The 25,192-nt window shown below is 39.6% G+C and overlaps 1 protein-coding gene across 6 annotated transcripts in view; it reads right to left on the minus strand.

Annotated features, from left to right (window-relative positions):
- Positions 1 to 23,355, minus strand: part of Cast (calpastatin) — a 95,680-nt gene extending 72,325 nt beyond the window's left edge. The window contains exons 1-4 of one of the 6 annotated variants that reach the window (XM_070031031.1): positions 23,253 to 23,355; positions 22,979 to 23,076; positions 11,757 to 11,819; positions 1,377 to 1,448 (exon numbers count right to left, since the gene is read on the minus strand). In XM_070031031.1, the coding sequence (XP_069887132.1) occupies positions 1,377 to 1,448; positions 11,757 to 11,819; positions 22,979 to 23,053 (210 nt within the window). In that variant the 5' untranslated portion in view covers positions 23,054 to 23,076; positions 23,253 to 23,355. Of the gene's footprint in view, positions 1 to 1,376; positions 1,449 to 11,756; positions 11,820 to 22,303; positions 22,428 to 22,978; positions 23,077 to 23,252 lie in introns of those variants that run through there. The other 5 variants (XM_070031033.1, XM_070031034.1, XM_070031037.1 and 2 more) reach the window with 5 other exon arrangements.
- Positions 23,356 to 25,192: the final 1,837 nt, after the last annotated feature.

A 25,192-nucleotide genomic window follows, 5' to 3' on the forward strand; every position in this document is an offset into this window, starting at 1 on the left:
CAGCTCCTACAACTTACTGAGGAGAAAGGACTAAGTTTTAAATAAACTGCCTACCTCAAAAAGACTGGGTGAAATATGTGCTAGAAAAGGGCAGGATGCTTAGGCCTTAAAGAACTAAGTCTTTTCAGGAGAAACCTCACTAAATTCCAACCACATGCTGAATCTCCAAAATTATGTCATAGTAATTCTGCAAGCCATAAAAATTACTTCATTATTGTTATGAGTAGGTTTTGCTACTGATCTCTCTCTCCCCCTCTCCCACTCTCATACTTTCCCCCTCTCTCTGACCCACTCCCTTGCTCCATCTCCCCTTTCCCTCCCTCACCTCCTCCCCGTTGTCCTCTTCCCCTTCTCTCATCCTGGGGCTTGAACTCAGGCCTGGGCACTTGTCCTTTTTCATTTTAGCTACTCAAGGCTAGCACTCTACCATTTGAGCCACAGCTCTACTTCTGGCTTTCTGATGGTTAATGGGAGATAAGAGACTCATGGACTTTATGGCCTAGGCTGGCTTCAAACAGCAATCCTCAGATCTCAGCCTCTTGAGTTGCTAGGATTACAGGTGTAAGTCACTGACACGCAACTATCTCTTATTTTACAGGCATAAATTAGGTTGTAGGTTAAATATAGCTCCTAATAACATAAACAGTAAGACATGATCAGGCGAAGTTTTCTAGTTGTAGCGTTCTCAACGACAGGAAAGGGGGACTGGCAGAAATAATCACAACAGAGACACATGTGCCTCTATTTTCTCATAACTACCAACTGCCAGGTATAGGGCTCCATGTTTTATATATTTTATTTTGTTTCAGCTTTGCAACAGCTCTCACAACATAAGTCTTGCTCCAGTGTTGATGAGGCAATGGAGCCCAGATGGCACCAAGGGAGTGAGTGGCAAAGAGGAAATGCAAACTTGGGTTTGTTTGAGCCAAGAGACCCTCCTGGTGGGCATCCATGTGGCAGGGTTCCAACAGCAGTGACAATGTGTGGCTGTGTCACACACAGAGCATGTGCCTCAGTTTGGGATTTACATTGGTTTCAAACATTAATTCACCCCTGGCATTTATAATTATCATCTCTCAATGATTTTTTAATCTTTCTACTGGTTAGAAGGACACTGAGAATGGCAATATAAAATACACTCAAGATGTTAAATTGAGATGGCAGTGCTGAGGGCTTAAGCCCTATTATTCAATAATAGAAAGTTACATCTTTTCTTCAAACACATAAATGACACTTTGTTAAAACACACACACACACACAAAGCTTTGTAGTGACCTATGAGCACTCTTTTCCTTCCCTGCAAGGCCCACCCACTGATGACAGGCTGACAGGTGATAAGGGAATAGGATCTCCTCCTCTTCAGGCAATTGACTCACCTTGGTGTCTGAGGCTGCTCCACTGGCATGAGCTCTGGAGGGGTGACTGCTCCCCAAATTCGATGCTTTTTTCTTGAAAAAAAAATTATTTCAGTGGGAGAAGAGACCTTAACAACATAGACAAGTGCGACTTTTCTTATCAATACACGTATCTTCTCCAACAAAACTCAATAATATTCTAAACACATTTAATTTTAAATTGCTTCTGTAGCTATGCCTGATGAGTACAGAAATATGAAATGGAAGGGGAATTTGCATAAATCCAAGTTGCTCAATATTCACTGATTTAGAAGAATTGTGAAACTCATTTGTGATTTCCCAGCATAAATTACTTTTTCTTTCTTTTTTTTGTCGTCGGTCGGGGGGCTTGAACTCTGGGCCTGGGCGCTGTCCCACAGCTCTTCAGCTCAGGGCAAGTGCTCTACCATTTCTGGTTTTCTAGTGGTTTACTGGAGATAAGAGTCTCATAGATGTTCCTGCCTGGGCTGGCTTTGAACCGCGATCTTCAGATCTCAGCCTCCTGAGGAGCTAGGATTACAGGCGTGAGCCACCGGCACCTGGCTCCAGCATGAATTTCTTCTGGTAACACCACTCGCTGTGTGTGGGTGGGGGGAGGTCTTCTTTTTCACAGTTATATAGAGCATGGACAATGGTATACCCATGATGGAGGGTGATTTACCAGTGTATGCCAAAGATGTAATTCTACTTGTGAAATTTTACCCTGAGGAAATGACAAGAAAAAAAACCTTTTTTTATTCACACATATTTATTAAATATTAAAGTTCATCATGATATCTGAATGGCTATGAATCTTTGTTTATGATGTGATAGGCAATCATTCTATTAGAATATCAGAATTAAATACCTTAATAGTAAAATCTATTAGAACACTATTTTGAGTCTTCTGTGTATATTAAGTGCCATATTTAATGACATTTAAATCTTCACATTAACTAATACCAATCTTCCACTATTGTTATCCCCATGTTATAAGTGAGGGACTGTGGTGGAATGCATATGTAATGCGGGTGGCCCTGGTCACAGATAGTGAGAGACAAGAAGTCTGCTTCTGACTGCTCTGTTATGTATTTATCCTCTCACAAAAGGGGTAGAGAGATAGGTTATGACATAGTGATGATTCAATCAATGGAAGCATTTATTATTCATATTTTAAAGAAAGGTAAGTCATCAAATACAGTGAAAGTAGGGGTTATACTGTGGGGGAGGGACATACAAAGCAACAAAGAAATAATCTTATAAATGTGTTAGAAACAATAGTATGAAATTAAAAAAATCATTTGAATATATATATCTTAGGGTTCATTTCCCTAACATCAACTTATCTGACCTTTTCTGCTTGATGTCGGTATAATTTGTGGAGGGGAAGGGGAAAAACAAATCGTTTAAATAGGGATACAGGTGGACCTATTGCAACAATGAGATGTACAAGTCCTTATGTCAAAAATGAACTTTGTAACTTTGGTGGGGCGGGGGGAGGATGGGAAGGGATGAGAAGGGGAAACAAAGGAGGAGGCTACAATGCTTGATAAGAAATGTACTCATTATCTTGCCCATGTAATTGTAACTCCTCTGTACAGGATTTTCACAATAAAAAAAGAAATAAAAAAATAAAAAAGAAAGGTAAGTCAGAGTTGAAATTAGACATTGCATGATCCCTGAAATATGTGTGTGTGTGTGTGTGTGTGTGTGTGTGTGTGTGTGTGTGTTTTCTACCAATGGAGTCAACAGATATTTACAAGGGAATCCTTCTCGGGCTCTTTTAAGTTTTCTTATATAACTATATTAATTGAGAAAAGAAATGATGAAGGGAAAGTAAAGTACATAGTTGCTGTCTCAAAAAGGCCTGTATACCAAAATCCCTTATTTTTTTTCTTTTTTTTTGTCGGTCATGGGGCTTGACCTCTGGGCTTGGGCACTATCTCTGCGCTCTTCAGCTCAAGGTGAGCACTCTACCGCTTGAGCCACAGTGCCACTTCTGCTTTATTGCAGATAAGAGTCTCACAGACTTTTCTGCCCAGACTGGCTTTGCACCACGATCCTCAGATTTCAGTCTCCTGAATAGCTACGATTACAGGCGAGAGCCACTGGTGCCTCACCTCTAAATCCCTTACTCTTAAGTATCTATGTTCCAAAGAAGCAGACAAATACTGGCCTCTAAATCCCCTATTTTTAAGTATCTATTTTCCAAAGAAGCAGACAAATGACTCTGCATGGGAAGAAAACACTGGAAACACTGACTACATGAGGATGGTTATACATTAGCTGATCAGTGAGAAGTTTGTATGTATAACTGAGAATCACTTGGCTTAACTGTTTTAACATTTAGAAAATACTTAGCCAAACTAAAATTCCTAATTTTTTTTAAAGTGTCTCCCATAGAAGCCTGAAGAGAAGTATTCACTTTTTTAGGTAAATATTGCCCCAGCAAAAAACGAAATCAAAATTAGTTTGCTGTCCTCACAGTATAATATCTAGGTGTCTACCAGTTGACAAATTCTATAGTACTTCATGAAGATTACTGGGGTGGTATGTCTTTATAAAGTGGAATCTAGGGGCCAGAGAGAAATTTTCAGGAGTGCCAAGCTAGGCATTGATTGCAGAATAAACACACTCCCAAGAATATGGCACTACTATCAACCAAGGAAGAAAAGTTCTAGATGACTGAAACAGAAACAAGAGTTACTAAAAAGCTATCAATGTGAAAAATGGTGAAAAGAGGACGTGGCTTAAATAATATCCAGATTGCAATACCTTTTCATGATATGAGTGTATTCACAAATAGTTTCTGATAAGCATAATGTATAAATAGACTCTGAGTAAAAGAGGGGATGTTAAATATAAAGTTTATAGAGCAACAGAGTCATTCAACTCAATTTCCTCATTTAACTTAAGCCTAAAGAGGTTAGATCATTTTCCAGCTGCCTAGAACACCTGTTCTTAGTGTTTGGTTTACTGAGGAAGGTCATGTATAAGTACTGGGCTAAATACAAGCTCTGCTCAAGACAATAATGCCACATGCCAAGCCCTGGCTCCTCTGGGAAGCCTGTAAATGTAGCTAGAATTTGCCATGAGAATTTTTTTTAATCCTTGTTATTTTTTTGCCTGTTATGAAACCATTAGGGTTTCCTCCTGTACCACAGATGCATGTACATGCATGCTTCTGCTACACTGGCTTCTTTCTTTCTGTTCCTCCAGCCTTCCAAACCCAATTTGCCTTGGGATCTTTGGAAGGCTTACTCTTAGAGGACAGTTCATCTATCTACAGTAAAAGAAACCTCTCAAGACAAACTCATTCCACATTTGTCCTAACCACAAGTATGTTCTAGCCACTGAAATAAAAGCTTGAGATTAGTCGTGAATACCAATTCTACAAGAAATTCATTTCTCTAATTCCATTGACTAGAAGAAACACTCAGCAGATTTGTCTAATCTTTCTTCTAATATGAACGTGCACCTCTCTGTTGAGTTTTACAGAAAGTAAGCTGCAAGGCACATCCTGCCCCTAGGCCTTGTCCAATCATTCTCAGGCCTGGCTGAGTCATTCTTAGCTTTCAATTCAACATGTCACAGGGACTCAGCCTCCTAACACCTGACAGGAACATCAGTGTCATTGTCCATGCCCTGTGTGTCTCTGCTGAATCCAAATTCCAAGACACCAAGTCTGGGTCACTTCAGGGGACTTGTGAGGTACCCCTTGGCTCATTAGCAGACTTGTGAGTGTGCACAGCCCTGTGCACATGGATGAAGAATCTGTACCACTGGAAGCAGCTCCCTGATATCCAAAACCAGCTTGCTAGCTGAGAGGTCAGCAGACACCTCATGTTTGTGCAGTGTTCAAAATATAGCATACTGAAGTCTGTGATCAATTGTACCGGGGTTATTGGGGAGACATAAAAGGAATTAACTAGAACTTTTGCAGATCTCTTATAGTTCATAATGAAGATTTTTCTTGCTCAGAACTCAATTTATAAAAGCTATTTTCAAAATAATGAAGTTGAAAAGAGGCAGTCAAAAAGCTGCTATATCACTCCTGTCTAAATATTGGCAATGGTACCCTGAAGGAAGCCTCATGGTGTTCTGAGACATGGTGACAATACAAAGGCGAGAATACCAAATCTCCAGGATAATGGTCTTACCTTTTCATGCATGTGGTGACATCCTAGTCAATCACATGCCAGCTTTGAAATTTTGAGTAAATTCATGGGCCCCCCCTCTCTTCCCCCCTCCATGTATCTGTCTCTCTCAGCACTGAGACAGAAACAAGGCCTTCTGTATGCCAGGCAAGTACTCTAACACACCATACCACATACCTAAGCTGCTTGTTTTTGCTTTGTTTGTGAGACAGGTCTTCCTACCATTTTGCCCAGGCTGGCCTCATTCTGGTAATCCTCTTGCTTCTCCTCCTCTGAGGCTGGGATTACAGTTGGTGTACCTTCATTCCCAGAAACTTTAAATCCTTTTTACAACTGAATTTCTGATTGGAATAATGTGCATAACTCTATTCATATCTCCAGTGACTTGGGAGTTAAATGAGATGAGAACCCCCTGCTGTGAAAAACAAGGCCTAGAGTCCCTGAACAGGTAACAGTGGAACAGACTGACCATCTTGAACAACATTAGTGTGGTTTTAACTGATAAGACTACACAGTAACTGTTACAAACTTCCTATGAGGTTTCATTATTCCTATAATCAAAACAAAAAATACATTTTTCACTAGATAGAAACAAGTGATTTGTGTTTTTTTATTAGGACTTGTCCTTTGATCCAAGAAGTGAAACACAGTTAAATTACTTAGAAACAACTTTTGAAAGTTGTTTCTAAGCTGTGTTAATGTATAAGAACAGCCTTTAGAATGTGTGATATATGTTCTGGGTTCCTAGCACAGAGCTCTTAAAAGATATATAGTAATACAGTGCAATAGTAATAGCAATTGGAGGATCTTTTCCTCATATTTTGTGCTTAACCTTGTTTTTTTGTTTGTTTGTTTGTTTGTCTGTCACAGAGACTCTAAATCCCTAGGAATTTCCATGGGTGAGTGGAAACAGCTTTGTTCTCAGGAAGTGATTTTTGGTTGGTTTCTGGGTACAGGCTGGTCACCAGGAAAACCAAATGGTTACTCTCAGGAATCTTTAAGTCCCACCCCATCCCCCTCTAGGAGAAGGAAGAGGGATTAGAAGTAGAGTTAATAATTATACCTACATGATAAACCCTTTCAGGATGGTGAATGTGCTAGAAGGGTGGGAAAAAAAACTGCTGGGTTTTGGATCTACTAATACCTTACTTTATGAACCTCTTCATCTATATGTTCATCTGTATCTTTTAACATATCTTTTATTATATAATAATTGGGCTAATGAATGTTTCCCAAAAACCTCTGAACAAATCTTGGATTAATTATTAAGTCCAAGAAAGGAGTCATAAAAACTTGATGCATTGTTGCTTGATCAGTAGTATTGATCAGGTGCCAAACAAATGTTTGTTTGGCACCTGAAATTGGGGTAGGGGTAGTGAGGGAACCATTAATTAGTACCATCTGTACTACCTCATAATTTGTTGAACTGTAAGACACTTAATGGGTGTCCTAACTGGGCAATGAAGAATTGCTTGGTATGGAAGAAACTTCCAGGAATGTTTGTGATCAGAAGTATTTTGTTTGTTATGAGGGTATATTAGGAGAAAAGAACGTGTTTTTTTTTTGTTTCTTTTGTTTGTTTTTTGTTTTTAACTATAGAAGAAATAAGAAATTATTTCAACAATGGGCTGATATTCTTTGGAGTACTCTATGTGTTTACGGTATTTTTTGCCTTGTATGAACTCTGTCAATTACATACATCTACCCACAGACATATATGTAATTGCTCAATGAATACTAGCTAAAAAGACCCTAGAGGCTCTGGGTTAATTTGCAGGGTTAATGCTAGAAAGCCACCCTAATGAATGGATATAAGTCTAAAAGAATTGCAGTCTTCTTAAGTCTAGATGGATTTGGTGTTAGACACTACAATCTGGGTCACCAAGAAAATAGGCATAAGTGGTCTTGGCACAGCTCTGCAGCTGTTTCTTGGCACTTGGACATGAGTTCAGGAGTCACAATAGACATCTCACAGTTAGTATGGACTCCTTGGCAATGACCCCTAATCCCTCAATAGACTGCTTGCTGCACTGCACTTCCAGGTTGGCTAAAGGCATCATTGCTCTTAGGGGCACAATTCCAGATCACTTATTGAAGTAATCCCCTCCCCCCAAAAGCAGAGCAAGCACAAAATACTGACCAGATTAAAGCCTATTGAATGCCTAGATTCTTGAATAAAGAGTTTTATGGATTTTCAAAGCCCCCTTTGCTGAATATTCTCTCTCCTTTCCTTTCCTTCCCTCTCCCTCTCCCTTTCCCTCTTTCTCCTTCCCTCCCTCTCTCACTCCTCCCCCTTTCTTTCTTTCCTTCCTTCCTCCCTCCCTTCCTTCCTTCCTTCCTTCCTTCCTTCCTTCCTTCCTTCCTTCCTTCCTTCCTTCCTTCCTTTCTTCTTTCTTTCTTTCTTTCTTTCTTTCTTTCTTTCTTTCTTTCTTTCTTTCTTTCTTTCTTTCTTTCTTTCTTTCCTTCTCTTTCTTCTGTTATGGGGCTTGAACTCAGGGCCTGGGCACTGTCCCTGAGCTCTTGCTTAAGGCTAGCACCCTACCATTTTGAGCCACAGTGCCACTTCCAGTTTTCTAAGGATTAAATGGAAAAAAAAGAGTCTCAGGAGGACTTTTCTGCCCAGGCTGGCTTCAAAACATAATCCTTAGATCCCAGCCTGCTGAATTGCTAGGATTACAGGCATGAGCCACTGGCACCTGTCTTGAATACTGTTTCTTTAATTTGAAAAGATTTATATATCTTGAAGCATTTTGTTTATTCTAGGCCTTGTTAATGATGCACCTTTGCTATCATTGCTCAAAAACTGGGATATGTGATATCTCATTAAAGATAAATATACATTCAGCCATACATATCTGTGAATTTAATATTTATGAATTCCATCTGCATTGCATAAAAAATACTTGGAAAAAACCCAAACACATACAGACATTCACCAATTATTTTCAAAAACAATACAACAACTATTTGTATACATTTTACTTTGTATTAGGTACTATAAGTGATCTAGAGATTATTTAAACTACACCAGAAAATTTAAGTTATATGGAGATAGGCTATCACTTAAATAAGGGACTTAAGCATCAGTCAGGTTTTAGTATCTATATGGGTTCCTGGATCCAACTTCTCACAGATACTGAAAGATCACTGTACACACACACACACAAAACATAAGGACATGCATCAGGATGTAAATAGTGGCCACTTTCTAAAGGCTACAATTCTGGAGGAGGGTATTTTAAAAGAAAAAGGTAAATAACCAGGAAAAAGAATCTGCTTACTCTACTAAGACAATAAAATTGTATTAAATATATTTTCCTTTGAAACACTCTTATACTCACATCTTCCTTCCCTTAGTCATAAAAGTGCATACATTTTATATTTGAAGATTTTAAAATTGACTCTGTAAGATCATGCCCACTTTATGTTTTAAATTTCATTCTTTATGTTTTAAATTTGCTAAGAAACAAACCTTCCCCCAAACTCCCTCTCCCCAAGTGTGGCCAGGTATGTCAGTCAAGTACTTTAAATAGACTTGATTATAGGTTTTGGAAGAGTTCTTTTTCCACTGTATTTAAAGATGCCCATGTTAAATGTCTTCGTGCTTCCTTTTCCTGTTGTCTAGTCATTCTATCTTAGGCTTGTAAGTCCAGCACCATTTGGTCTTAAAATTCCCCTATATTGATGAAGGACTTGACAAACCCATAATGACTGGTACAAATAACCACATTTTCCTAGGTATTTGCCCTATTCCATTCTCTGGAATTTATATTACAAATGCAGTATTAACAAATGATAGTTTAGTTGCATCACTCTATTAAAATTTCTGCAGATATCTTCATATCCCTTTAATATAAAGAAGTCACATTCCCCCCCCCCCAAAAAAGGCAAGATCTATTGACAATAGCAAAAGAAAGAGTTGTGAAATTTGTAGAATATAGTGGTGGTTCTCACTTGACTTTCAACATTTTTTCTTCTGGCTATATACTCTATGTTAACCTCTTGAAGTCTTTGTTATACTTCTAAGTGAAATGCAGAAAAGTAATTGAGAAAGAAGAGAAACTCCCAAGGATTCCAGAAATACAGAAAGCAAATTCTCAATATAATTTGGTTTCAAAAACCTTATAAGAACATTTTCATATTCTTGGTGATAATCAGTTAATCTTTTGTGGAGCATACTAACTTGAAAATGTATTATCACACTTCCAAAAATATTTGTTTTGGTATGATTTGTTTTATTTTTGAGATAGTATGTTAATATGTTGCCTAGACTGGCCTTTAACCGAGATTGTCCTGTCTCAGCTTCCTGAGTAACTGGGATTATCAGACAAGACAGACAACATCTGGATTAAACTTTCTTTTAAAAAATGTAATTTTATTGTTATTACCCAGGTATTGTACAGAAGGGTTACAATTCCATAAGTCAAGTAATGGATACAATTTTTCTTGGACAAAGTCACCCATTCCTTGGCTCTCCCCTAGTTCCCTGCTCTGCCCCTGCTCACAAGTTGCATAGTTCATTCATTTATTCATTGATCTACTGTAGGGCTTCTTGGTTGTTTCTATATATTTATGTAGAAACTGTTATTGTGAACAGTGCAGCAATGAACATGGACGACTTTACTATATCCTGAGTTGTTATGTTTTGGGGAGATGCCCCAAGAGTGATAGCCTGGATCTAGCAAAGTTTCACATTTAATTTTTTGAGGAACCTCAAAACTGCATTCACAGTGGTTGTACTAGTTTACACTCCTACTGACAGTACAATATGCCAGCATTTGTTGTTCAAATTCTCAATGTTGGCCAATCTAACTGGGGTGAAATAGAATTTCAATGTTATTTTGATTTACATTTCCTTTATGGCTGGGGATGTTGATGGCTAAAACTTTCCTAATCTCATTTCTTATTCAGTAAAGTACTGAAACTATCTTAAGGGCTGTGTTTAGTGAAGGTCACCTGACACCCCAGCAATGTGGAAAAGCACAAATAGGAGCATTACTGCACAAGACTAACACAGGCATAAAGCAAGATTCTATCTCAAAAATGGCCAATGCTAAAAGAGACTGATTGGCTGAAGTGGTAGAGCACCTGCTTAGTAAGCAGGAAGCACTGAACTCACACCCCAATACTGCCAAAAATTTTTTTGCAAAGATAAACAATAGAAACACTCAGGGACTAGTGAATAGAATGTGCTAGAAAGCAACAAAAGGAGGTAAATCCAGTAAGGCTTGAAGGACAGAACTTTCACATGACCCTAAACAGTGAAGCAGGTCAGTGTTGACGTGCATATAAACAACAGGGCATCATTCAGTAGAAGGAGAAATTCATAGGTATAAAGAAATTCCATCAGAAAGTGGGGAGATTTAATTTTACTAGTATTTCCACAGATATGATACAAATAAAAATGGTTTCCTTTTGTCTCCAAACCTGAATGACTGGTTAAACTAGGCCATAGCTGTCCTTTCATGGTACATACTTACAAAAATATTTCCTTTCACACCACAGCTTTTGATTTCCCTTCTTTATCTATCATGCTCACCAGCCGAACAATTAAATGCTTTAAAAACTCAATATATATTCTATAAAATTTAAAACATTGAGGAAAGGGGTATGGTTGGGAGGGATGGGGGAGAATAATAAAAAGGGTGACATTGATCAAGATGCACTGTATTCATGTAATATTTTGTTGAATAGCAACTCCTTTGTACAAGTAAAGATAATAAATTTTAAAATAATGAGTTCTAGTTCTAAATCGTAGCTAGCTGCAAGGGTTTCTTTTAAGAATCACTTAAAATTACTTTCATGATTTCCACGTATACTCTCGAATCAAATCTGATTTAAGACTAAACTTGTCAGTATTCACAAGATTCCTTACTACATCATTATTTAATAGTTCAAGACAGAAGTCAAAACTTAAAGACAAGAAGCCGGGTGCTGGTGGCTTACACCTGTAATCTTAGCTACTCAGGAAGCTGAGATCTGAGAATCTAGGTTCAAAGCCAGCTCGGGCAAGAAGTCCATGACACTCTTATCTCCAATTAATCACCAGAAAACTGGAAGTGGTGCTGTAGTTCAAGTGGTAGAGTTCTAGCCTTAAGCTGAAGAGATGAGGGACAGTACCCAGGCCCAGAATTCAAGCCCCATGACGGAGAAAAACAAACAAACAACAACAACAACAAAAACCTTAAAGACAAGAGAAAATGATTTGCAATATTGTGGAAATTACCTCATCCGATCCTTTCTTTTCTCCTTGTTTAGAAGATGATCCACTGCTTTTTTCATTGACATGCTGTAAAAATATAAAACAAAAAAGATAACGTTTAATAGAGGAGGGTTACACAAGATAATAGTGCCTCTAACCCAGAAACACTAAAGACACAAACTTTACAAATAAACACCCCCTTTAATTTTCCAGTTTAGAATACTAGCAATTCTATATTGATAGGTTTCAAAAATCAAGGTGGTGATATAGGCACTCATTTGAAATCCTGAAAGTCAGATGGTAATTAACTAGATATAGAATTGATGATAGTGCCCTAATCTTGTCAACTACAAAATGTTTCATGGTGTTTTGAAATCCAAATTACAAGTATAAGAGACATCTGGTTCATCATGGAGATGAGATCTCATAAGAACAATGTTGCATCTGAAATCAGACTTAAGCCCCAGCTCAGCATGAACACAAGGTGTTCACCACAGCCTTCTTGGCCATCCACAACTTCCACCAGCTGTTGGAAATTCCTACACTTCTTCCATCTGAATATGCACCAATGCAAAATGATAACCACACATGCAATTTCTCCAATTAATTAGAATCTCATTATGTGTAGGAACAGAATTATTAATATTTTACAAAGACACTAGTGATGAATGCATTTTTATATGGAACTCAGAAGCTTTGAAAAGCATATCACTCATGTTTTTGTTATAAGATAAACCACAAAAGCCGGGCACTGGTGACTCACACTTGTAACCCTAGCTACTCAGGAGGCTGAAATCTGAGGATTGCAGTTCAAAGCCAGCCCAGGCAGGAACCTAGATAAGACTCTGGTCTCCAATTAACCACCAGAAAACCAGATATGGCTCTGTGGCTCAAGTGGTAGAGTGCTCACCTTGAGCTGAAGAGCCCAGAGACAGAGCCTAGGCCCAGAGTTCAAGCCCCATAACCAACAACAACAAAAAAATTAAAAATAAAAAGTAAATAAATAAAATAGATGTATTTAGATGAAAGATTCAAACATTTATTTTTTTCTTTGTGGTGATTCAAAGGGATTCCATTCTAGCCCTCTACATTAACCAACTAGCTGCTCCCACTGAAATGCTCAAAACCTTCCAAGTTTTATAGAAATAAAAATACAGTTTGGGAAAGTTATATGTAATTCATATTTTTTATTTTGAGTTTTAATAACTTAAAAATGTAAGTATTACTGTTTTGTAATTCAAAATAATTATTTGTTCTCAATAAGTAGAAAAATAGAAAATATAGATAAATAGAAATATAGATAAATAGAAAATAGAAATATAGATAAATAGAAAAATATAAAATAAACAAAAATTATTTATAGTCATATTCCAACACATTTCAGAACACTGAGGATTAAATTTTTCAATTTCCTTTTAAAATCTAGCTTTATTATGAAAAATTTGAACATATAGAAAAGTTGAAAAGACTATAACTTGAATGCCTATATTACCAGTAATCAGATTCATCACTTATTGACACTTTTGTTGTATTTTTTCATTTATACAAACACATCCATGTATACATGACCCCTCACAGATGCGTGAGCGCGCGCGCGCACACACACACACACACACACACACACACACATCTATATGTACTTGCACTTGAAAGTAAATTGTGCACTTCTGAAACTTTAACACTTTCAAACACCAAACATTTCCTTAAATTAAGCACCTTTTCCCACATTAATCCAACACCATAGTTCCCTACTAGCATTCAATCTCTTACAAATAGTAACTGTATAAACTAACCATTGCCCTGATCATTTCTTGAGGGGTTTATTCAATATTCAACAGTCTGTTAGTAACGTAAAATCAAATCTTTTCACTGGAAGGGATTCTAAATGTTCAACTTTAAGTTCCTGGAATAATGGAGCATTGTTCATATAATTAAGCTGATGGAATGAAATATTTTGGAATGATACATGTCAAATTTGATCCATCTCAGCCACTTATAGTGAATCTTTCTAGGGCGGAAGAGAAAAAAAAATTGGCTAGCACTATTATGTCTAGTTGAGGTGAGAGGCAGGGACCAGGAACGCAAAACAGATTCGAATATAAGAATATCAAATCACATCAATGAAGAATTCTACTTGAGTGAAAAGAAACTAATGCCAGTGCTAGGAACTTCCTTCTGTGGTCTCCTTTGCTTCCCATAACATCTCATCTCTGGGGAGTACTCATTGTCATTCTGTGAGATCTTTATGTTGATTTTCTACTTAGCTTACAACAGTGAAGACTATAGTCTGATCAAAGTTTATTGGCTACAAGCTAGTTAGGATCTTGTAAACTACATCAAGAAATCATTTGATCATGCCTCCCTAGCAAGGAAGATGCCCGAGTTTAAGCCCCCATATCATTAAAAGCAATCAATCTAAAATACTTTTTAAAAGCCAGGCATGGGTGGTTCATTCCTGTAATCCTAGCTACTCAGGAGGCTGAGATCTGAGGACCATGGTTTGAAGCCATCCGAGGCAGAAAAATCCATATAGACTCATCTTCAATTAGCCAACAAACAAAAAAATGCCAGACATGGAGCTGAGGCTTGAGTGATAGAGAGCTAGCCTTGAGTGAAAAAGAAAAGGACAGTGCTTAGGCCCTGAGTTCAAGCCCTAGTACCAGAATAAATATATAAATACAAAGATAAGAACAAAAAAGAAAGCAAACCTTTGAGTCTATTGCTCTAAACTGAAAACAAAATTAGCTGCAAAAAGAATATAAAAGGTTTTGTGTTTCTGAAATTGGAAAAAATTCCTTTTAGGAGGAGACAGAAACATCTAAAATAAAGTTGTGGTGGTATTATTGCTTGAGCAGACACTGAAAAAAAATACTTATCATGAACTTTAGTGGGTAAACTATGTGGTTTCTAAATCACATCTAAATGAGTAAAAGTTATCAGGAAACTTGGAAATTGCCCCTTTTCAACCTGGAGATAGCCCACTGAGAGCATTATGTACATATCCAGAGATAGCTGTGGTAATATCATGATCTAAGGCAGATATACATAGTCCTAGACTTCCCAGTGCATATAGCTGCTACTTTAAATACTGGCAAAGACATGTTGGGAGAGGGGGACACTGAGCATGATTAGCAGTAGGGATCATCTTTTAGAGCTTGTCCTAAGCACTAAGGAGCTTGGGAAACACTGGTGCAGAGAGTTAGGGGTTAAATTTTGTTTGAATAACATGTACATATTTTCTAAATGTCCAACTAATTATAATGTGTAGTTGGCATTGGGAATTGCTGGTTTTGAGGGAAGATTTGTGGACACCATGACAGGAAAAGGAAGCTTCTGCTCCTCATAGCACTTTATGGAATATGTCCCCACGGAGTATGTATCCACAGGAAGATTCCTGGGGTCAGACAGTCTAGGGCAATTCTGGCTTCTCCTTGGTGAACTGACTGCTCAGTGAGGGAGCTCAGGGCCTATGTCTGCACCAGTATTTCCTGTCCCCAGTCCTGAGCTTTGCCCTGATAGTGGAGCATCTTATCCTCATATTTGCAAAATAGTCTCTATTTTCCTAGTGAAACAAACAAATTAACACTTCATTGTATACTTCTTGCTGACTAATTGCCTCATATATATATAGATACATATATACACATACATACATACATACATACATACATACATATTGCCTTTCCAATCAGATGGTAAATTATATTCTTAGTCACAAGGTGGGACCATGACAATGTAGATTAAATAACCACATTAAAAATATACAGCACACAAAACCTTCTAGTACAAGGATGTAGCCCTAGTATAGATAAAAGCAAAGACAAAAAACAACTTTCTAAACATTGCTGGAGAAGTACTTTCCTTCTCAGTAAACTAGATAAGAGAGAAAGGCTGAAATATAGTTTGAAACTACTTAAAAACGTAAAAATTAGTGCTCACACTCCCCACCCCAGTCTTGTATCTTTCCTGCTTTTTAAAACAAGATTATGTGGCAGACAACTGACAGACCAAGGTGTAGAGCTAGTCTTCTTGAAGGCAGAATCTGGACCTATATGCCTGAAGGTGGATTCCTTGCTCCACTTCTGCTCGGTTGAGATCACAGGAGATTTTCTTAGTGGATGGCCTCAAGCTGGGTTTGGTCAATGAGAGGCATTGGAAGGTGGTGGGTTGATGAGGAACTGGAGATATTAGATCTTCCCCTACTCTTGCTCTAGGGTTTCTCTATCACAGTAACTCCTGCAAGCCAAGCCAGATGTTTGTTGCTCCAACTTCTGTAATGTTGTTCTGTCCCTACAGCCTAGGACTAGTAGTGGCTTCTAATCTATGAGTTGCCTTCTCCTTCCCTGATGTTTTCCCAGCCTTTTCTGTAACCTGGGTTACCAACTTCCTGCATCACACATTACTTTTGTCTTTAATACTCAGAATCCTTTCTGTCTTTTTGCAGACTGCCACAAATTCTAACAACATAAGAAGAGAGTGGATTTGGAAGACTACGTTACCTTGGGAAAATCATTTAACCTTTCAGTTTCACCTTGTAAAGTGAGCTAAATGGTACCTATCCCAGGACATGGCACATTTATGAAAAGGTTAAAAATTAAAGAGGAGGTTGCCCAATGTCTACCTCATTTGAAAAGTACTATCAGTTATTCTATTCCATTCTTTTACCCTGGCATTAATATGATTGTGGTGAACTGTTAACATTGAAATGAACATGAGAAATAAGCAGAGATCTCAAGGCTTCTTTTTGTTTTGTCAGTCATGGGGCTTGAACTCTGGGCCTGGGCACAGTCCCTGAGCTCTTCAACTCAAGGCTAGCACTCTCTACCACTTGAGCCACAGCACCACTTCTGGTTTCCTGAGTGGTTTTTATTGGGGATAAGAGTCTCATAGAGGTTCCTAACCGAGCTGGCTTTGAACCATGATCCTCAGATCTCAGCTTCCTGAGTAGCTAGGATTACAGGCGTGAGCCACAAGCGCCTGGCTTCTTGCATTTTCTAAGGCTGTAAATATTAGGAAAAAAGAATTTAGTGCTTTTTGCTTGTTTGGAGTTTTTGTTTTTGTTTTGTTAATACTGGGTTTTGAACTCAAGGTGCCTGCTTGTTAAGCACTGACAAGTTTTGTTTTGTACTTTGCCTATCTGATAACTGCATATTATATCAGCCCTACATCTCCATGTAACACCAAAGGATAGCATATTATACCTCCATATAATACCAACTTGAGTGATAGAAAATTCATTTTCCCAATAACCTAAAGCAAATTACAGGCATAACACTAAAATTTCCATTTCTGTGCTTTAAAATTCTTTGGAAGACTGCCCTCAGTCTTGACTATAGAGATTTGACAGATAAAATAAGGTTGTTACAATGTTCATAATTATGGTTGCCAGTTGATTTATATATGGAGAGAGCTCATTATATTATTTTTTTCTTCCATGCATACATAAAAATTTTCCACACAGAAGTTTAGGATTCCCTGATCTTGAGTATTTTATCTTCCCACAGCCATCCAAAGGCAAAATTTTAGCTATTCTAGTTTTAATACTAAAAAATTTCAAACTCATGGAAAAGGCTAATGTGAGAGAAAAGGTTTACTTACTAAAATGAAATAAATCAATGTGTCTAATAGGAGCTAAGTGTCATTGGTGTGTAATAAGGAAATGCAACTAGATGAGGGCTGGGTAAGAAGCACCTGTCTGTAATCTCAGATATTCAGGAAGGGAAGTGAGGCAGAGTGAGGTCCAAAGCTATTGAGGACAAAGTTCTGGGGGAAATCTTATCTAGGTGGGGAGGGAACACTTAAGGCAAAGGAAACAGAAGACTGACTCAAGTGTTAAAGTGTTTGCTTAGCAGATAACTTTGGGCTCCTCCAAAAACATCTGCTACCAAACTGCTACCAATCATACCATACAGGTGGTATGATTGGCTATGAAATTCCGATTTGATTATATCTCAAGCACTTTTTCCCAACATTTTGATTCTGATGGATAGCAGTGAAGACACTGAAGGGCCACAAATGCTTTTCATCCAGGTTTCAGAAGAAGCATCAGTTGCCTACCTGCCATTATTGCTTCTGTCATCTATATATAACAAAACTGCAGTAAGAGTGACATCTCTAAATCAAAGCAGATTAATAAGAATTTCTCTTTTTTCTCTTTTTTGTTCTTTTTTCTTTCTTTTTTTGTTGTTGTTGTTGGTCATGGGGATTGAACTCTGGGCCTGGGCGCTGTCCGTTAGGCTGAAGGTGAGTGTGCTAACACGTGAGCCACAGCTCCACTAAGAATTTCTATAGTTACTTTGTTGCCACTAGGATACCTGTGTGGTTTTAGTCATAAGAAATGCAAGAGAAGGCCAGGCACAGGCCATCTATTCAGTTTTTGTGTCTGTAGTCTTCTACATAGAAAATGACACACCCCTCGAGGACAGTAAGCGACTAAGAACATAATTAACCTTTATCACTTCACTCTTGAGTCCTACAACTTTTCTAGTCAAAAGAATATCCATACATTTTCAGAAAACTCTAGCCATTGACCCTTTTTCCTTCTGTGTTGACTCCTATCTGAAGAAGTAACTTATAGGAATAATGTTCATTGGATAAAGTTGCTTTTGCAATTTTCTTCACTGAAAGACACTTGGTATAGTTTGTTTCCTCTATGATCCTATAAATTTTTCTGGTTGTCATAAAGCTGTCTGGGGGAAGTTCTCATAAAAAAGAAAGCAATAACTTGAGAAATTTCATTATTACATGAATAAGATTTCCATCTTTCAATTATTCAAAATGGGGAGAGGTTTGGATGGTGTGCTTAGAGATCTCTGGTAATGACATCAAGACAACCTGGTTAGAACTAATTACCCCCTAATCTGCACTGGAATCTCAGATGACATGCTCTGTTTCCACCCCCATTGCACGACATCATCTTTTAAAAAGTACTTGTATAATATAATTAAATTTATAAGAGGTATCAAAACTGACTAAAGACAGTATCTTCAGATATTAGTCTGGGTGTTAAAAGAATTGTAATGTAGTTGAAAAACAAGCTGTTCAGAGATTGCAAACCAAAGAGAAACATGTTTTGACTTCAGCCTTCCCGTGACCCTAATATCTAGGCCCTTTCTGAGACACTATCATTTTACTTTCTTATTTCTAAAATTCATTGCAGCCAAGTTGTCTGTTCTGCCAAGGAGAACTTGCAACATTCTTCTCAGAAGGAACATAATCATGGAGCCTTCCAAATAACTGGACTTTTTGTCCATGCTGTCACTGGGGCCATGAGTCTAATTAGAGTAAAAAGCACCTTTAATTAACATGGATTAATAGAATCAACTTCTGACTCAGAGATCTGATACTACTCTAACCCAAACTTACTCTTCTTAATCACTATCAGGCTTATCAGATGTTCTTCAATTGTAGTTTTTTCCATATTTTGTGTTTTGAATCTAATCACAGAATTCTTCAGAAAGCATTGTTTTAGCATGAAAATGTATATGCAATGTTTCACTGATTAACTTTATTGGTGGCATGCTCTTAAATGAGCATGTCTTTTAATTATCTTCTTTATACATTATCTTTTTCTTCTGTCTAAACTTGGAAAGCTAGGAAACAGAATTTTTGAAAGTTAGGCTATTCACAAACTTTTAAAGAATTTAAAGGCTCCCCCCCCAAAAAATTTAAAGGATCCCATTAAAGATACTTTATCAGGGCTGGGAAGGTGGCTCAGTAGAGCGCTTGCCTTGCAAGCCTGAGGCCCTGGGTTCGATTCCTCAGCACCACATAAGCAGAAAAAAAAAGCCGGAAGTGGCGCTGTGGCTCAAGTGGTAGAGTGCTAGCCTTGAGCTGAAGAGCTGACAGACAGCACCCAGGCCCAGAGTTCAGGCCTCACGACTGGACCAAAACAAAAAGCTATTTTATTATATTTCTTCATTTTTTGCTGGTCATGGGGCTTGAGCTCAGGGCTTAGATACTGTCCCTGACCTTTTGCTCAAAGCTAGTGCTCTACCACTTGAGTCATAACACCACTTCCAGGATTTTCTAAATAGTTTATTCAAGATAAGAGTCACCAACTTTCTTGTCCGGCTAGCTTCAAACCACAATCCTCAGATCTCAGCTTCCTGAGTAGCTAAGATTACAGGAGTGAGCCACTGGCCCTTGGCTTAAAGATACTTTAGTTGTAAGATTTACCAGAAGCATATGTGTATATTCAATCATCCCTTGGTATCCATGGAGATTGATCCTGGGATCCTCTAGGATACAAAAGTCTGTAGGTATGCAGGTCCTTTACATCAATGGCATAGTATTTGCATATAATCTGTGTACATCCTCCCTCATACTTTAAATCATCTTTAAATTTCTTATGATACCTAATGTAAAGGTCAGGTAACTAGTTGTTATACTATGGGGGATAACATAAGAAAAAAATGTTTGTACATATTTGATATAAACATAAAACATTTTTTTGGGTATGTGAGCATGTGCATGTGTGCCAGTGTGCCAGTGCTGGAGCTTGAACTCAGAGTCTCTCTTGCTCTCTTTACTTTTTCACTTATGGCTAATGTTCTACCACTACCAGATTCAGCTTTTGTTGGTTCATTGGAATTAAATATCCCATGGATTTGTCTGTGTTAGCAGGCTGTGAAGTTTGAATCTCAAATCTCAGCCTCCTGAATAGCTAGTATTTAGGGGTCTGAGTCTGCAGTGCCTGGCTAGACACAATTTTTGAAATATCTTTGATATATGATTGTTGAATATGTCAATAAAGAGGCCTAACTATGCATATGTATACATAGGTCGATATGTATATATATGTGCAACAAACACAAATTTACAAAACTCTCTGTATATACATATTTCAAATGTATGTATGTATACATATAATAAGCATATATGCATATATGTATTATAAATTGCACCTATAAATTTTTGAATGATTTCCAGGCAGGCTTTGTGGATCTCTGAAGAGCTTGAAGCTACTGTTTGTATCTGTATGTGCCCATGGTGAGAGTTTTACTCTCCAGTATTATAAACAGTAGGTACTTGTATCTACTGAACACCCTGGAATATGAACTGAACAGAGATGTGCTGTCAAGTATAAACTACACATAGGACTTTGAAGAATTAAATGAAAAAGTGAACAAAAGCCATCTGGAAAGTTACCACAGTGATTCCATGCTAAATATCTGGGATGGAATAGGTTAACTAATATGCATTATTTTCATTAATCTGTTTCTTTTTGCTTTTTTTCATGTAGTTACTAGAAAGTATTCAATTCCATATGTGACTCACTCTTTATTTCTATTGGGTAGCATTCATTTGCGAAAAGTTAAAGTGTGGTAACAGACATATGACTGATTTTAATAAATTTCTACTTGCAAAAAGTTTGTTTTCATAATAGCTGCAAAATTGAATTCTAAGAAGCTTTAGGAAAAAATTTAAGGTATCTATAACATAGTATCATAATAGTAAGAAAATAAAGATTTAAACTATTTTTCATAGTCTAACTAACACAATTTTCTTGATAATCATGAGTCTAATGTGGACTCTGAAACCATGCCATCTATACTTGTAGATAGTTTATGGACTAATACAATGAATGTCACAAAAGTAGATGCTCAACCAGTGGTCATTGCCAGATATGTAAAAATTTTATCATTCTAACACAAGATTTCTAGATCAAAAGAGTGTCTGACTAGTACATTGTTGCTTTTCCCAATACCACAAGCTAAACTAATTTTTTAAATGTCACCATATATAGATGGTACATTTTTTACCATATATGTGTGTACATATATAGATAGTGGAAAGAGAGAGAAAGAGGGATGGAGGGAGGTAAGGAGAGAGAGGGACAAAATAAATGCATACTTTTGTGCTTTTCTCTTTCTTTTCTTTCTTTTTTTGGAAAGCAATCTAATATTAAATCATGCTTCCTGGTTTCAAAACAAGTGCCAGCTTGATTGAGTATCACAAAAACCAACTGGTAGGCCTGACATTCAGCACACTTAACAAATGGAACATGTTAATCTCCCAGCCAAAGCAACATAGTAGGGAGCAGTGATTCTCTCTCTCTCTCTCTCTCTCTCTCTCTCTCTCTCTTCTCTTCTCTCTCTCTTTCTTCCCTCCTGCACTCCTCTCAACAAAGGTTTTGATCTCAGTTGCATCTATTTCTTGGAAACTTCTAGACCTCACTCTTTCACCTCCCTTGTGTAGGAGATGGCACTTGCGCCCACCTACAAATTTAAAAACTGTACTTTGGGTTCGAAAACAAATCTGGGCTTTAGGGCTGGTGTCTGAGCTCATTCAGAACTCCATCCCCAGGGGTGGAATTCCTCCAGCAACAACGGCAGGTCCATTCAACTTGCCAGTTCCCACTAGGCTGCGAACTCGAACTCTAGGCTCGCCCTCGCATACCACAGGTGGGTGAGCCTCCAGCCTCACCCGAGCCTCAGCTGACGGTCTGGGAGCAGGTCGCACCCCATTTCCACCCCTTGCCTTCGACAGACCTTCCTCGCACGCCCAAAGGAGCAAAACAAACACACTCCCTTCCCAGCCCTGCCCAAGGCATCGCTGCCTCTATTTACCGTCTTGTACCACCAGCTTGCAAACGCCATCACGACCACCGGCTTGTGCTGAGCCGCGTAGGCGAAGGACCCAGAGCGGGTCGCGGTGCTGCGGACGTGGGGCTCACACTCTCCGGTGCTCGGCCCTGAGCCCGGGGAGCCCTACAGCTGCCAGGTGGGCGGGGACCGGAGGGAGGAGCCTCTGACCCCGCCTCCTCGGCCTCAAGCCCCGCCCCTCCGCCTAGGCCCCGCCCCCGGTTGGGCCGCGGCTAATTAGGGAAGGGCGTTCTGATCGCAGCCACGCCCTGCGGCCCCGACTTCTCTCCCAAGACCGGGACCCCCGGGGTGAAATGCGCCCTTTCACTTTGTGGGGTCCTGGATGGTCTTCATTCTCCCTTCAAGCCCGGGAGCTTGTGACGCCTCTCATCAGCCAACTTTTCCCCCTACGCCCCTCGAACCCGGCCGGCGCCAGCACCAGCGCGCTGGGCCCAGCCTGGGAAGCCCCAGCCAGCCGCCTTCGGCCACCTGCTGCGTGGTGGACACTGAACCCCGACCTAAGGCCGTCCCGGGAGGGGAGCTGGTGGGGGTCCGGCAGAGCAGGCCCGGCGGCACCACCCCCGGGGCAGGCAGCCCGCCTGTCCCGGAGCGGGGGGTCCCTCCTCGCAGGCCCGCAGCTCGGAACGCAGCGCCACTCACCTCCTGGGGGTGGCGGGCAGCCGCGGCGCGCCGGGGCCGCGGGGAGGCGGCGGGCTTCGGGCCGGGCTGGGACATGGCGGGGCCGCTACGCGCGCAGCCTGCGGGAAGACGAGCCGAGGCTGTGCAAGGAGGTCCGGGCTGGGAGCTCGGGGAGGGCGGGGGAGGAGCGGGCGGAGGGGCCGGGGAGCGCGGGGTGAGGCAGCTTTTCCGACCCAGCCCCGTGCCTACCCGCCCCGCTTCTCCCCGGGTCCCGCTGAGCCCTCCCCTTCCTGACCTTCCCCGGCTACAGCTCGGGGCTCTGCGTCACCAACTTTAACATCCTCAGCCCCGATCGTCGCCCGGAGACCTTTCAGCGAGCCCAGGTCGGCCTGAGGCTTAGTGGGTCAGGAAGCGGGGGACCCGAAGGCTGCAGGGGTTCCTTCTGGTATTTGCCAGACGGACTTTGCAGTGGTGCCCAGCGAGAGCTGGGCTTGGGCGTGGCCGGCTGAACTTCTCTTACCCCCCCCTCCCGCCCCGCCCCAAGAACAGGGAGAATTAGACACCTTTTCCGCAATCTATGCAAGGTTAGCTGAGAGTTTATTAACACAAATCCGGCCCTCGGCTGGGCTGTCTAGTTAAAGAAGCAGAATATTTAAAAGTCTGTGTGTGTGTGTGTGCGCGCGCGCGCATGCATGCGCCTGTGTATGTTTTATAAAGCTTTTACTCTGTTGTTTTGGCAGTTTGAAAGTTTAGTAATGCTTTTCCATTCCAATCCAATCCCGAGAATTGTCTCAGTCCCAGATTTAAGCCCTTAGATCTTTTGAGGAGAAGTCTAGTGGATTTTGTTTCTCTTGTTGGATTGCTTTTATCTGAGGCTCATCTTACCCAACACTTCCGGGTTTGGAGTTAGAAGTGAAATTTAACCAGCACTACACCCATCTGTTGATGTCCTTAGCTGATCAGATGTCACAGAAAAATCTGTTACTCTGCAGTAGCATTGTTATTTAGGGTCTTGATTCAGTCTCTGCAGTGTGTTTTAGACAGTAGGAAAGAAGCCAGATTATAGAGAAACATTTGCCTGGTTATAGTTAGTGAGAATGAACTTCCAGTATCCTCTTATTCCCTCATTTTTAGGAATTCTGACTGCCTTTTACTCAGTAATAGACAAGTAACATTCTTTATTGGGGGAAAGGAGATTTAATTACATTTCTCCTCAAAGTGTTCTACCTACTACCTGTTTTTTTTTCTTTCTTTTTCTAGTACTTCAACAATCAGGCCTCGGTGCAGAGACACATACATAAAAACGAAACAACTTGGATGTAGAGAGCATAATTGTCCTTTAAAAAGTTGGTGGCATCAATTACACATATAGAATGGAAGAAAATATGCCAGTACATTTGATAGTTCTGACTAAACTACGACAGTAACTAAAACCAAACAATAAGTATAAAAAGACAATGCTGGACTTGGTGGTGTATGTATGCTTGTGGTCGCAGCGATGCAGTAGGCATTGGTAGGAGGATGGCAGTCTGAGGCTGACCTGGGCAAAATTCAAAGGCTTTCTGAAAAATAACCAAAAAGGGTTGGGAATGTTGTATGAATAATGGTAGAGTACTTACCTCTGCGTTTAAACCCCAGTGCCACTTCAGACACCAAAGGTGTAAGGGTGAAAAAGGAAACCCTTCTTAGGCTAGTGGATAATAGAGAGTCTGAAGTACATTGTTCTACAATGATTTCCATTAACATGGCAATATTAAATGTGAAATAATTTTCAATGGAATATTAAACAATTAAACTTAAGGCAGTTTGCATTTTGAGGGCCTTCAATGTAAAGCACTGTGATTAAAATAGTAGGGAGAGAGATTAAAGATTGAAAACAGACAGTCTCAGTCTTTCAGGGAGTTACAGTTTAACAACTAGGGCCTTTATACACATCCTTATCTGTGGGATACTGAAAATTTTAGTTGTGAATAAGGAGCTACAGAAGGTTGTGATTCCCAATGGTGGTGTTGATGATAGGATGGGAAATGAGAAGTGAGCAGAGTGGCTGGCTGGTGGGGCATGAACAAAGGTGAAGGGATGGTGGTACCTCAGGAGATTGAGGATCTATGTTCAGGAATAGTCAATCCATCTGAGCAACTATGCTATCATATGATATATTAGATGTCAAAACAATAACTAACTCTATATAAGCGGAATACTTGCTGAGCTATTAGTGACTGATGAATAAAGATC

Source organism: Dipodomys merriami, unplaced genomic scaffold (genome assembly GCF_024711535.1).
Source record: "Dipodomys merriami isolate MVZ:Mamm:240054 unplaced genomic scaffold, mDipMer1.0.p SCAF_20, whole genome shotgun sequence".
Lineage (NCBI taxonomy): Eukaryota > Metazoa > Chordata > Mammalia > Rodentia > Heteromyidae > Dipodomys > Dipodomys merriami.